The sequence below is a fragment of the Schistocerca serialis genome, chromosome 12, assembly GCF_023864345.2.
Source record: "Schistocerca serialis cubense isolate TAMUIC-IGC-003099 chromosome 12, iqSchSeri2.2, whole genome shotgun sequence".
Lineage (NCBI taxonomy): Eukaryota > Metazoa > Arthropoda > Insecta > Orthoptera > Acrididae > Schistocerca > Schistocerca serialis.
The window spans coordinates 188,773,886-188,788,458 of record NC_064649.1 but is presented as its reverse complement, the minus strand read 5'-3'; the positions used below and the strand labels follow the sequence as shown (position 1 = coordinate 188,788,458).

Here is a 14,573-nt window from a genome sequence, read left to right as displayed (position 1 = left end):
TCTCTAATCCAGCAATTATGTTATTTTGCTACTCAGATAACATAACTCCTCCACTACTTTTAGTGTCCAATTTCCCAATCTAATTCTCTCGCCACAGCCCATTTTAATTCGACTATATTCTGCTACCCTGTCTTGCTTTTGTCGACGTTCGTCTAATATCCTCTATTCGAGACATTATCCGTTCTGTTCACCTACTCTTCCGACCCCTCTCCCGACACTAACAGAAATTACAAAGTCATCAGGAAACCTCAAGCTTTTAATTTCTTCTTCCTGAACTTTAATTCCATTTTCAAATTTATTCCCAGTTTCCTTTACTGCTTGCTCAGTGAACAGACTGAACGACACCTGGTTTAGGCTACAACCCCATCTTCCTCGCTTTGCAGCACTGCTTCCCTTTCGTCGGATCCACACGTGGCGGGTGTCATGGAATAGCGGGTGCTTAGACAGAGAGCAGATACGATTAGAAGTACGCACAATCACAGTGGCACTGCTGTTTACGTAAATTCGTACAGCATGTCCAAGAGATTCCATTAGACAGAGCCTAATCATTATAAATGATCAAAATACAGAAATGCCACTATAACCTTCACTCATAGACTACTAGTTGGCTCATTGCAGTGTCTTCTTATCCAGTTCAGCAGTGGTGCTACATACGTGTACGACCAGAGATGTGGCTTCAAGACGGCAGCGGATGCGTTCTGCCTGGCACGGTATCGATACTGTACGGCACTGCAACTTTCGTGCCCTTAAACTCTTACATCTGCAGTCTACTTTCTGTACGTGCCATAAATATCCTTTCACTCCCCGTATTTTATGCCAGCTAACTTCAGGGGCAGTATTGCCCTGTGTGTTTCTACATTTCTCTGGAACCCAAACTGACCTTCCTCGAGGCCAGCTTCTACTAGTTTTCCCGTACCTCTGTAAGTGTGATGGCGTGTCAATAAATAAGTTGCAAAACAGGCTAGAGGCAATAAAAATCGAAGTAACTTCCTGAAATTTGTTTCACTTTGCTACATATTCACACTGTACATTCAGACACTTATCCCACCTTTTTACAAGCCTTCAATAACTGGCAGCAAAGAAGTCTTCCGAGGGTAAGTTGGGACCGTAGGGCAACTGTTCAAAGCATTCCCAATTAAATATTGGTAACAGGTCCCGTATTTGTCTTTCTGTACGAGGGCAGGTACTGTCATCTAGAGGAATCACTACATTTGTGGTGAATGGTGTGTCAAGAGTTCCCACACACTCGTGCAGTATGACACGGCATTCGGTGCCTCACCGTGAGGCCGGAATTTCACCAGTACAGCCCTCACGTGTCCCAAAACGTGGTGAGCAGAATCTTGCAGGCTGACGGAATGGCCTTCAGTGTTTTTATTGTCGAGGAGGTAGAATGCTTCCGTTCCGTGGATGGTCGTTTGGTCTCTGGTTGAAAGTGGTGAACCCAAAACTTGACCCCTGCAACAATTTGTGCCACTAAATTCTCTCCTTCCCTCCTTCCCTCCTTCCTTCCCCAGAGTATCGAATGAGGTGCTGTTGAGAAAAGCCCATTATATTCATTTTGTGCTCCTCAGTCACCATGCTAGGCAACCACTGTGCACAAACTTTATGAAACTTCAGCTGCTCACCCATTATAGTGTAAGCTGTTTGACACGAACAGCCAACAGCACGTGCTACGTCACTGATCGCCACATACCACTCGTTACGAATTATCTGCTCCACACACTGCTTCTCGGTTTCAGTTGCAACCACTGCAGGACAGCAAGCACGCTCCCAATCTCTGACGCTTTGCCTTCCCTTTATAAACTCCTGATCCGAGTGAACGCAGATTTCTGTGATAAACAGTTGTCAACATACACGGGACCCATTTCACGATACACTTCCCCTGTGAACAGCCCTTCCACCCACAAGAAATGCATGACCACATACTATTCTACTCGTGTACACTTCCCTGCAGCCTCTAAATGTGTACACGTGCCACTATCTGCTGGCAAAGTATGTATGCACGATTTAAACACAGTATAAGGTAAACTGATATTTGTGACTTATTCGTTGACTTGTCCTCACGGTGTCAGTATTTTGCAACAATGGTTTAGTAAACCGTTGGTCCAGTAGAATACACAACTGTAAGTACAGCAACTGCCTTCTCTGGAATTGGAATCGTGACACCCTCCTTGAACTCGGAGAGTATTTTGCCTGTTTCATACACCTTACGAGGTCTGTTCAAATAATTCTAGAACTTTGTCCAAAAAATTTGTCTATGCTTACCTTCTATTTCTACACGCTCTCTTTCGAAATACTCTCCACCACAATTGATAACACCACTCGCAATGTCGTTTCTACATGTGGAAGCAGTCCTGGTACGCCTCTAGACGGATTACGCAAAACACTGTTTTAAAATCTTCTTTTACGTCGTCTATCATTGCAGATCTTCGTCCTTTCAAAAGGGATTTCAACTTCGAAAATAAAAAAAGTCCACAGAGGCCAGGTCTGGAGAGTACGGAGCATCAGGCAGCACAGTGATTTCATTTTTTGTGCTACAGTCGTGCAGCAACAGGGAGAGATGTGTGGACGCGTTATCGCGAAGCGAGAGCCGTGAACTGTCTCGCCACTTTTCAGGCTGTTTCCTTCTCACATTTTATTGGGCTTCGTAACACGTCCCAATCCTACCATCGGTTAACAGTTTGTCCCTGTGGAACAAATTCGTGATGAAGATGAACTAATCATTCAAAGTCAAAGAAAACTGTCCGCGTCGCTTTGACATTTGATCTGACCTGATGAGCTAGTTTTGGTGTCGGAGAATCCTTCCCGATCCATTGTGAAGATTGAACCTGAGTCTCAACATCATAACTGTAGACCCACATCTCATCACCCGTTATGATACTCTTAAGGACCATCTCATTCTCATTTGTGCAATGCGAGAGCCCTTCACAGGTTGCACGGCGAAGATCTTTCTGGTCTCAACTCACGAGCTGTGGGACGAATTTGCTGGCAACACATAGCACTCCAATATGCTGTGTCAAGATTTCATGACACGGTCCAATTGAAATGTTACATTCTTCCGAAATCTCTCGGACAGTCAGTCTGTGACTGGATCGCACAATTTTGTCGATGTTACCGACACGAGTGTCAGTGGTAGACGTCGGAGGGTGTCCCGAATGAGGGTCATCTCTAACTTCTGTCCAGCCATTTTTAAACTGTGTCAGCCATTTGTAACACAGAGTACGACTTAATCACTCATCACCGTAGGCTTCCTGCATCGTTTGGAGTGTCTCTGCAGATTTTCTTGAGTTTCGTGCACAATTTAATGCAGATGCATTGCTCCTCTAGCTCTTCCATCTCGAAATTCACAAACTGTGCAACACAACATTCTACTAAATGCAGCACTCAACAATAACTAACAGAAATACAACAATGAAACACATTAAACACAAGCATACGCGGATGCCAACCACATTTCACTCTAAATTACAAATGTTCTGGAATATTTTGAACAGACCTTGTACACACACAATGGAATAGTTCTGTCATGGCTGACTCTCCCAAGGATCTCAATAATTCTGAGGGAATGTCATTTTCTCCTGGGGCCTTATTTCAACCTTCAGTGCTCCAACAAATGCTTCTCGCACAATAAGATCCCCCGTCTCATTTTCATTTACTTCATCATCCTTTTGCTTTCAAGTTGATTTCCATTGTAAAGTCCTTCTACACACTCCTTCCACCGTTCAGCTTTCTATTCTTTGCATAGTACTGGCGAGCCACTTGAGCTCATTATATTTGTACAGCTGTTTCTCTTTTCTCCGAAAGTCATTTTAATGCTCCTCTACATGGCATCTATCTTTCCCCACAGTAATGCGTGCTCCTGTAGCCTTGCATTCATCCATTAGCCATTCCTGCTTAGCAATTTTGCACTTTCTGTACAACTGACACACACACACACACACACACACACACACACTAATAACCACAAGGGCCTCAAGCAAACCATCATCAAACCGAATATCAGAGACGCCAGTGAGATAGCTTTTCGTGACTGTTCATACATACAACGTGACACAGCCTAAGATTGATGGATGTCAGAAGCATAAATAAATGCTACAGTCTCAATCAATGATGATACGCTTTGGCCTCTTATGGTTCTCAGTGGCTCATATAATTTATGGTTGTATAATTTTATCAAGCAGTGTAATATAATTAACACAAATTTCCTTATGTCTCTCAGTAATTCACATACATTTGTAAATTGATTAAACATGTCCTATTTTTTATGTGTAATTTATGCAGTATACTCCTGATTACATGTTCACATGCAAAATTAAATAATTAAATACAAGTACATTCTAAATTATTGAAAATTAGATAAAAATTAAAGAATTTTTTAAATTAAGGAACTTAGTACTATAGAGCAGTACAGGTCATTGTCCTAGGAAGTATTATTATTGATGCTGAAATTTATTGACTGCACGGTACTATGAAATATCAAAAATCAGGTTGTTCTGCAAAATAAAATTTCGTCACAAACACTGACTGTCTATCCTAGCATTTACCCCATCATAAGGCACTACTATTTAACACGATTTGGCAGATTTTGTTTTTATTTTAAATTTGAGGCTACCCTTCCTGGTGCCACAGTCACCAGTTAACGTCAGGGAGGAGAGCTGTGGCTGCCACACGACTATGGATCGTGTAAACTTTGTCCTTTGTGTAACCGTATATTACAGATATTTGTACCGAGTGGAGATTGGGGACCAGCCCAGCATTTCCCTACACGAGTGCAGGAAACCACCTAAAAGCCACACTCGGGCTGACCGAAGTACCAGACCACCGGTTCCCAACCCCTCACGGGACTCGCCACTCTTCGTCGGGTCCGTGCTCGGCTACCGTGAGGCCGCTGCCTTTGCAGCACAGTTTCCCTTCGGTGCTGCACGTATATCCTCACACTGTTCTATTTCTTCTCCCTCGGGGAACGTGTCCGGAATGTTTCTGGAAAGGTGTTTTGCATTTTCAGTGGCCAATATCAGAACAGTCTCTGCACTATTTTTCATTTCTTTTTTCTTTCCTTGTTCCCCTTCTCCTATCCTTCCTCCGTTTCGGCGTTCGATGTCCTCCTTTTTTCTTCTTCCTCCCCGTGTTAGGTGTTTGTGAGGTGCAATCTGAAGTGTGAGCAATCGTCTGAGGCAAGTGTGCCCCCTTCCGACGTGTGCCCCCCAGTAGTAAGGAGCACGCCGTCGGAGATGCCGAAAATCGTGGGGGATTTTCTCGCAACGAGCCAATCGTCTTCACCTTCAACGTCTACAAAACATAAACGGAATGAGGCCAATGATTCAAAAGACCCTCCCAGCTGCACCACACTTCCACGTGGTTTCACATATTGAAGACGGTCAGTCACTACGCTAAATCCGTATATTACCCGGAAAGGTGTCGATGCAACTGCTGGCCCTGTGAACTCCTGCTCTCATTTACACAATGTCACTTTGCTTTCGAAGGCTACTTCTGACTCTCCGGCGTGACACTGTTCGCAGCTCCGCTCCTTCGCGGCTATCCCGTCGGTGTCGAGGCCCGCCGAATGCGGAATTCTTCCTGCGGTGTTATTTACACTACACCACTCGACGGTCTGACTGAGGCAGAAATCCGAACATACCTCTCCGATCGGAGTGCCATCGCAGTCTATCGTGTGATGAAAAAGGTAGATGCCTCCTCAGTGCCCGCACGCACTCTGTTTCTCACTTTTGACAGAGTGGTTCTTCTGTCAAAGATCAAAGCAGGTGATGAAGTTATCACAGTCAGACTGTATATTCCAAACCCGACGCACTGCTACCGGTGTCACCGTTACAACCACACCTGAGAGTCCTGTCGACTCCCGGCCAGATGTGTAACCTGCGGTAGTGACACTCACGAGGGCGAGTGCCCACCTCCTTCTCCCCGCTGCAGCGACAGCGCTGACGACCGTGCCAAATCCTCCTGCGATTATCCCGCGTATCTCGACGAGTCGGCTGTCCGGGAGATATGAGTGAAGGAAAAACTGCATTACCCGGCTGCTCGTAAGTTGTCGGCTACTCGTAAACCCCACGTCCTACCGCCTGGCACCTACAGTATCGTTCTCGCTCTACGGAGGACCCGGCCGTGCAGACGTCCGACCTAATATTTAGCACCGCGATTGTGAAATTGCTCGGTGTCCCGGTAGCGTCCCCGTCTCCTCCTCCAGCTGTGCGACAAATTTTCGCCTCTCAGGGTTAAGCCACCTGCTACACAACCGGCAGGCATAAAGGACAGAAGGAACACTCCTACAAAGACTTTTGTACATCCCTCCAGCCAGCCGACATCAGAGTCTTCGTCTGCCAACCGGAAAGGCTCCGAGAAGTGGAACGGAGGCGGCCGGTCTCCCCTGCGACGCTGTCCCCACGTGATACCCTCACCTGGCCGAACTCTGTGTCGCCGGTGTGCACTCTCGGCTGTTTTTCTGCCCTGGAATACGCAGGCCGACAGACGGAGAATGCCGACACTCCTGTAGGCTTCACGGAGTGGGATGTTCCCGCTTCCGTGTCCCGTAGTGACAGGTATACGTAGGCCGGCACTCGGCAGCCGCCGAGGTGACACCCCTCCGTGTTTTCCTCGTCGTGACTCTCCTCCAGTGGAACGTTTGCGTTCTTCGATCCGACGACGACAATTTATGGGTGCTCTTAGAATCACAGTGTCCACTCATCCTCTGCCTCCGGGAAAACAATATTGCATCCTCACGACCACTTTGAGCTCTCGCATTTCTTTCCAGTCTGTTTTGACCTCCTCCCCCTCGTGGAGGAGCCTTGTAGCTCGTACGGGATGATGTTTACAGTCGATCCACCTCTCCGATTACCCATCTCCGAGCTGTTGCAATTTGCCTTTTCTTTCCTCACTTGACCTTTTCCTTCTGTACCATTTATGTCCCTCCGTCATTTGATATCGCCGGGGCAGACTTTCTAGAGTTTATTGGGCAGCTACCTCACCCCATTCTGCTGCTCAGTGACTTTAATGTGCATCGGCCCCTTTGGGGTTCTACCAGAATGTGTCGGAGAGGTGACCTCTCGGCTGACCTTCTCAATCAAATTAACCTCCTCTGCCTTAATGTAGGAGCACCCATGTTCCTTTCAGACTTCACGCACACCTATTCCCATTTGGAGCTATCCTTCTGCACTGACCAGCTCGCCCACTGTCTGAGGCGTACGTTCTCTGACACGTAATCGAGTGACCGTTTTTCCCGTGTAATATCTGTTTGCTGACTCCTATCCCATCTACGTGCACACCCAAATGGCAGCTTACTAAGTCTGACTGGAGGCTCTACTCCTCTCTGGTGACCTTCGACAAACATTGTGCTGACCAGGTAGAGTATCTTGCAGATGTTATCATTACTGTGACACAACATTCCATTCCTCACACTTTCTCTTCACCACGCTGCGCCCCCCGGTCTCTCGGTGGACCGAGGCACGCCGCGACGCAATTTGTGTGTGGACACGTGCTCTCTGCATTTTTAACCGTAATCCTACAATGGCAAACTGCATTCATTGTAAACAGTTGTGTGCACAGTGTCATCACCTTCTTCAGGACAGCAAACAATCTAGTTCGGTTTCATTCATTAGCTCTTTTAACATTCCACTCCCTCGCCCACCATGTGGGCCAATCTCTGACAGATCTCTGGGATTTTCGGGCCTGACAGTAGCAGACAATGTCACAGTGGACCCTACTGCTATCTCCGACACCTTGGGCTGCCATTTTCCTGCCTTCTCATCCGTCGGAAATGAGTGGAGGAGGCTCGGGCAGGGCAAGCACTTTCTGCTTAACATGTACGACCGCATCTGGGCAGAGGGCACATTTCCCACAACGGCTCTCGATCTTCCACCATAATCGAGTCCGTCAACATGAGGTGGCGAAGATGAGGTAGCCGAGGAGGTGGAAACGTGGGTTCAACTATGCCAAGACTGCTCGGTAGCTACAACAGGAAAACACAATTAATTAACAGGAGTACAAAATAAGAAAGAAGTTATTACTTAACTTTGCTGCAGTCCATGATCAGTTGGTCATCAATTATAGAAGGCGCGACTAGACTAAGCATCTGTAGAATGACATAATATACATGTCAAAAATCGTGCAGTTATGACTTAATGTCTTGTAATCTCAAATGTCGAATCCGGTGAATTTGAAGACTAACTTGGAATGAAGCAACAAAGACTCGATGGCAGCAATACTGAGCTGCAGATGATGACTAATGTTGGCACTGGCTGACCACTGAGCGTGGCTACGAACTGTAGACTGGCACAACTGCATTACTCTCCTGCTGCACACAAAATGGCCCAGCAGTGCCTCGTGGCAAGCGTAAGTACTGTGACTGGCTGTGTACTCTTTGGCTAACACAGCCATTCTTCTGTGACTGGAATACTCTCTTTCAAATTCTGAAGGTGGCAGGGGTAAAATGTAGGGAGTGAAAGGCTATTTACAATTTGTATAGAAACCAAATGGCAGTTATAAGAGTTGAGGGGCATGAAAGGGAAGTAGTGGTTGGGAAGGGAGTGAAACAGGGTTGTAGCCACTCCCCGATGTTATTCAATCTGTATATTGAGCAAGCAGTGAAGGAAACAAAAGAAAAATTCGGAGTAGGTATTAAAATCCATGGAGAAGAAATAAAATGTTTGAGGTTCGCCGATGACATTGTAATTCTGTGAGAGACAGCAAAGGACTTGGAAGAGCAGTTGAACGGAATGGACAGTGTCTTGAAAGGAGGATATAAGATGAACATCAACAAAAGTAAAACGAGGATACTGGAATGTAGTTGAATTAAGTTGTGTGATGCTGAGGGAATTAGATTAGGAACTGAGACACTTAAAGTAGTAAAGGAGTTTTGGTATTTGGGGAGCAAAATAACTGATGATGGTTGAAGTACAGGGGATATAAAATGTAGACTGGCAATGGTAAGGAAAGCATTTCTCAAGAAGAGAAATTTGTTAACATCGAGTATAGATTTAAGTGTCAGGAAGTCGTTTCTGAAAGTATTCGTATGGAGTGTAGCCATGTATAGAAGTGAAACATGGACGATAACTAGTTTGAACAAGAAGAGAATAGAAGCTTTTGAAATGTGGTGCTACAGAAGAATGCTGAAGATTAGATGGGTAGATCACTTAACTGATGAGGAGGTATTGAATAGGACTGGGGAGAAGAGAAATTTGTGGCACAACTTGACCAGAAGAAGGGATCGGTTTGTAGGACATGTTCTGAGGCATCAAGGGATCACCAATTTAGTATTGGAGGGAAGCGTGGAGGGTAAAAATCGTAGAGGGAGACCAAGAGATGAATACACTAAGCAGATTCAGAAGGATGTAGGCTGCAGTAGGTACTGGGAGATGAAGAAGCTCGCACAGGATAGAGTAGCATGGAGAGCTGCATCAAACCAGTCTCAGGACTGAAGACCACAACAACAGCAACAGATGAAATACCATTATTTTGTGTGTGTAATTCTCATTACGTTCAATAAAGAGTTGTTGAAGAAAAAAAAATGTGGTGCATTACCTTCTGGGCAACCCTCGTAAGTCGACGTGGGAGGAATCGTGCAATAGAAGGCAGGACCCAACCTAAAAATAGTACAAATCAATGCAGTCCAACCAGTTTTATTCCAAATACCTTAGTATGGGGGTATGCTGGAATGGTAGAGTGGTGATTCTGAAGCTTAACGATGTTGCTTACTTAGCCTCATAATTGTGTGACACACTACTGATCCTCGTGTTAGCACATTGACGAGATATCTCTGAGGAAGACGGAGGTGAAAAATTGGCTCAGTCAGTCACCCAACACTCCCTATTCCAGTGCTGTCACCCTATCAGGGGCCAGGCCTTCTGTGAAAGCAGCCACGCCATTTACCAGCTCTGTTGCAACCGCTCCACAGCTTTTCATATCAGTACGACTACCAGCCAGCTGTCCACCGGGAGGAACAGCCACTGCCAAACTGTGGCCGAGAGCGAAGTGGACCGCCCTGGGACATGGCGTGCAGCTGAACATAATTTGCTCGATTTCGACGCCTGCATCGTTACCCGGGGCATCTGGGTCCTCCCATTCACTACCAGCCTTTCCGAACTGTGCTCCTGTAACTATCCCAAACTCAACCTACAGTAACATACTGTTCCTGCACTCTGTATCCGACAGTTTCCACTCCCCTACATTCTGTTATCTCCTCTCCATTCCCATCTCCCACCTTCCTTGTTTGCTATTCTCTGCCATTACACCTGCCCACGTTTCCTCGCTCCTCTCCTCGTTTGCTCCTTGTTTTCCCTACCTACCTGTCCCACGACCTCCTAACGCCGCACTCGTCAGCATTCGAGTCCCCACTCACTCCGCTAGGCAGCGTTTGTCTCTCTCTGCACTCGTACACTACCGCCCCTTCCCCTTCCTTGCCCCTCCAGATTGTCGCTCGTATCCCACATCGCAGTCGCATTCCGGCCCGAGAAACTGAAGTCGGTTGTCGTGTCTGCGTGAGGTATGCTTTCTTGTACGTACGAATGGCACGTGTCTCTCTTTTACTGATGATGGCTGTGGCTGAAAGCTTTATATAAATGTCTTTAAATTGTGCTCGTCTGTAACTAAATATGTCTTCTTTACGGTAAGTAGCAATCTGTCTTTTTCTACATTGTCGATATTCCTACCCGGAGTTTCCATTACAACAAATCTTCTTGAGAGAGAAAAGCTCGTATCCAAAAATCGATAGGGATCTAGATATCACCATTCCGGTGAAACTCGGCTCGTCCGCTTCTCACACGATGTCCTGCAAACTGTAAATCGAGGGCAACAGGCAGACTGCAAATTCCTAGATCTGCAGGAAGCATTCGACACGATGCCAAACAGCAGACCGTTAATGAAGGTTCGAGCTCGTAGAATAGGTTCTCAGATAAGTAAGCGTCTCTAAGAGTGTTTACGTAATAGAAAAGTTAGTTAGTTCATTTCGTGTTCCACGGATCATTTTTGCATGATAAATCGTAATCGTCAAACGAGTCTTATTTGATGTTCGCAGTGCAAATTAATTTGTAAATATGGCTATATGCTGAACATTTATAAGTTTTTTTTATTATGTATTAAATATACAGATGTGAGTTAGTAATTCTTACCCACAACATTTTACATGTTACAATAATGGAAATTCTTGTACAGAACAGGAGTTGTCAAGTAGAAAGTTTTTTAATTTGTTTTCAAATTTTACTTGGCTGCCTGTCAGACATTTTATGTCCTTGTGTAAGTGATCAAAAATGTTAGTTGCAGCACTGTGCACCCCTTTTTGTGCAAAAGACAACCTTAATGTGGAGTGATGAATGTCATTTCTCCTTCTCCTATTGTAATTTTGTACATCATTGCTCCTTTCAAACTGTAGTGTATTATTTACAACAAACTTCATGAGGGGATAAATACACTGGGAAGCAGTAGTCAGAACTCCTTAAACAGATGTCTACAAGTTGATCACAGGTGAGCAACACATATTATTCTTACAGCCCTTTTTGAGTTATGATGACTTTCTTTTTTAAAGATGAGTTATCCCAGAAAATTATTTCATATGACGTTGTAGAATTAAAATATACAAAATGTCAGCTTACTGTTTTGTCTTACCGTGGGATTTTCAATGTTTCTAAGCGCAAATGTGGGTGAACTAAGTTGTTTCAGGAATTCCAAAATTTGTTTTTTCCAATTTAAATCCTCATCAATGAGGACAGTGAATGTTCCTCACAGAGAAAGTAACCATCAGGATTTCCCCAGGGAAGTGTGCTAGGACCACTCTTGTCCTCTGTACATCTATTTACACAAATGACCAGACAGATAGGGTGAACAGCAACAATTTTCTGACAATCTCAGTCGGTCCGTTGCAATTAGGGGACATCGGCTAGTATATACTTTTCAATGTCAATAAACCTTACCGACAGCTGTACACTTTAAGATATTTTATTTTATTTTGAAAGCAACCAGTTTCGGCAATTCATGTTCGTGTTGCCATCTTCAGGCCCCATACGCTATACAATAAGTTCTGCACGGTTCACAGAAGAGTTTCTGTGAAGTCTGGAAGGTAGGAGACGAGGTAATGGCAGAACTGAGGCTGTGAGGATGGCTCATGAGTCGTGCTCGGGTAGCTCAGACGGTAGAGCACTTGCCCGAGTTCGTGTCTCTGTCTGGCACACAGTTTTAATCTGCCAGGAAGTTTCATACAATAAGTTCATTGACACTGAAAATTTTCTGATGCTGTAGTTTATGGAAAGTGTCATCTTTGAGTGATTGTAGGAAGATTCAGGACGTCTTAGACAGAGTTTCTATTTTATGAGATGGATGGCAGCTTGCTCTAAATGTGGGGAAATGTAAGTTAATAAAAATGACTACGAAAAACAATTCTGTAATGTCTGAATACAGTATTAGTGGTGTGTGGCCTGACAGAACATCTAGGCATAATGTAGCAAAGTGATAGGAAATGGAATGAGTATGTAAAGAGAAGGCAAGTGGTTGACTTTAGTTCTTTGGGAGAATTTTATGGAAATGTAGCTTAGCTATAAAGAAGTCTGCAAATAGAATACTTGTGTTTTGAATGCTGCTCAAGTGTTTGGAATCCATACCAGATTGGATTAAAGGAATACATGCAATTATTTCAGATTTGAAATCTGTTACAGGTTTGATCAACGCGTATTGCAGAAATACTCTGAGAACTGAAATCCGAATGCCTGTAGGGAAGAAAATATCATTTTTGTGAAGCACTATTGAGAATATTTAGATAACTGGCATTTGTGACAGACTGCAGAACGATTCTACAGCAAGCGACATACGTATCACATAATGACCACAAAGGTAAGGTAAGAGAAATCGGCACTGGTACAGAGGAGAACAGATAGCCACTTTTCAGCTTGCTCCATTTACAAGTGTAGCAGGAAAGATAGTGACTAGAGGTGGTAAAAGGTATCCTCCGCCACGCACCGTACACTGGCTCGTGGAGTATTTTACGTCTGTGTGAATTTAGGTGACGTACCAGAACGCGGAGAAAGATGCCGACAGACTCACCTCTTCCCCGCCATGGTCCAGCGCACGGTGGCAGAAGTGAGTGTGTCCCTCTTGGCCTTCACGAAGTACTCGACGTCCTCCAGTGGGTGGTAGTCACAGCTGAGGTTTATCTCCCGCAACTTCGAGCAGGTGTCTGCCAGGAAGCGCAGCACCACGGGCCCCGCACCTCTCCGATTCTCGAACACTTCCAGGCTCTGCAAGTGTTCCAGGCGCGACACCAACTCCGCGTACTGTCGGTCGGCCAGTAAGTTGTTGGCGATTATCAGCTTCTCTATCTTCGGACACTTCTCAAATATGTACTTCAGGAGCTGCAGGGAGAACAAATTGCAGTGTATTTGTTAGTACATCAGTATTTTCCATAGATTACATCTCATTATGGGATGTAACTATTCATTTACTATTGTCATATTTCATACACTGAAACCAACCTTCTCAATACCAGTATTGCTATTAATATTCTCTACGAATTTATACAGCTGCATTCTCGTTAATGTGAAAATGAGTGTAAGAACACCATCTACATCCACACTCAGCAAACCGCAGTGAAGTTGGAGCGTGCCGGGACATGTATCATGTATTAGTGCCACTTAAAGTTCATGTCACAACTGGATGAACCGGTTTTGAAACATTTCCTCACCCAGTAGATAGTGCGCAGTGTTCTCGACCTACCTTGCTTTGCTTATTCAATATTGTCTTCCCGGTAGCTGCGTCTGTCTCACCTAAATCACACTGAAATTAAGAAGCCAGGATCCTAGGTTAAGTTTTCCAAAATCAAAAGTCAAGATCGTATTCACTGTAGAACATTTATGTCAACCACAGTGTGATTTATTTGTTATCACTCGCACACACAATATTCATGTGACCAGGCCTCTTACACTTAATCGTCAAGTTAATATATCATACTTTATAATTTCCCAGGGTTAAAATGATCCTTTCTAATTGGTTTTGAAGTTAACTATAGGGTTTTATTACTTAAATAACATGAGTGAGCTGTATCAATTTAAATACAGGGAACTAACTTATGCATCCGCCGTGGGAATTCCTGACTTATAACCATGGCACCTCTTGAACAATAATTTTTACATATTCAAATTTACTTAATTCTTAATTAATGCACTTACAAAGTTGAGACTGGAGTCATTTTACGAAGAAAATATAGGTAGCAAAAGTATCAAAACAGATCTCGGAATTATACAGTAGTTTGGTCCCAATTGGCACTTAAAGTCATACAGGCTGCAGATTTCAAGTCTTAATATCTATTTAATTAATAGACTTTAGGTTAATTTAAACACTTTGCTGGAATCAGTAAAATTTAGGCTTTCTTTTGGATGCAGTCTTCTAGCTGAATTCGATCTATTAGCTCACTCGAATTTTATTTAATATGTATTGCACAATATATGTCATTGTTCATAACTGTTAATATGATGCATTTCCAATAAAACTAATTAGCTCATTACTTTCAGAATGGACATTAGAATGTACTGAAATAATAGATTTTACAAGGGGAATTTTATTTAAACTATTTCTGAATTCTG

The 14,573-nt window shown here is 44.2% G+C and overlaps 1 protein-coding gene across 1 annotated transcript in view; it reads right to left on the bottom strand.

Annotated features, from left to right (window-relative positions):
• Window positions 1-14,573, bottom strand: part of LOC126428204 (F-box/LRR-repeat protein fbxl-1-like) — a 190,378-nt gene that overhangs the window by 143,755 nt on the left and 32,050 nt on the right. The window contains exon 2 of the mRNA XM_050090117.1: window positions 13,039-13,346. Coding sequence (XP_049946074.1) covers window positions 13,039-13,346 — 308 coding nt within the window. The remainder of the gene's footprint in view (window positions 1-13,038; window positions 13,347-14,573) is intronic.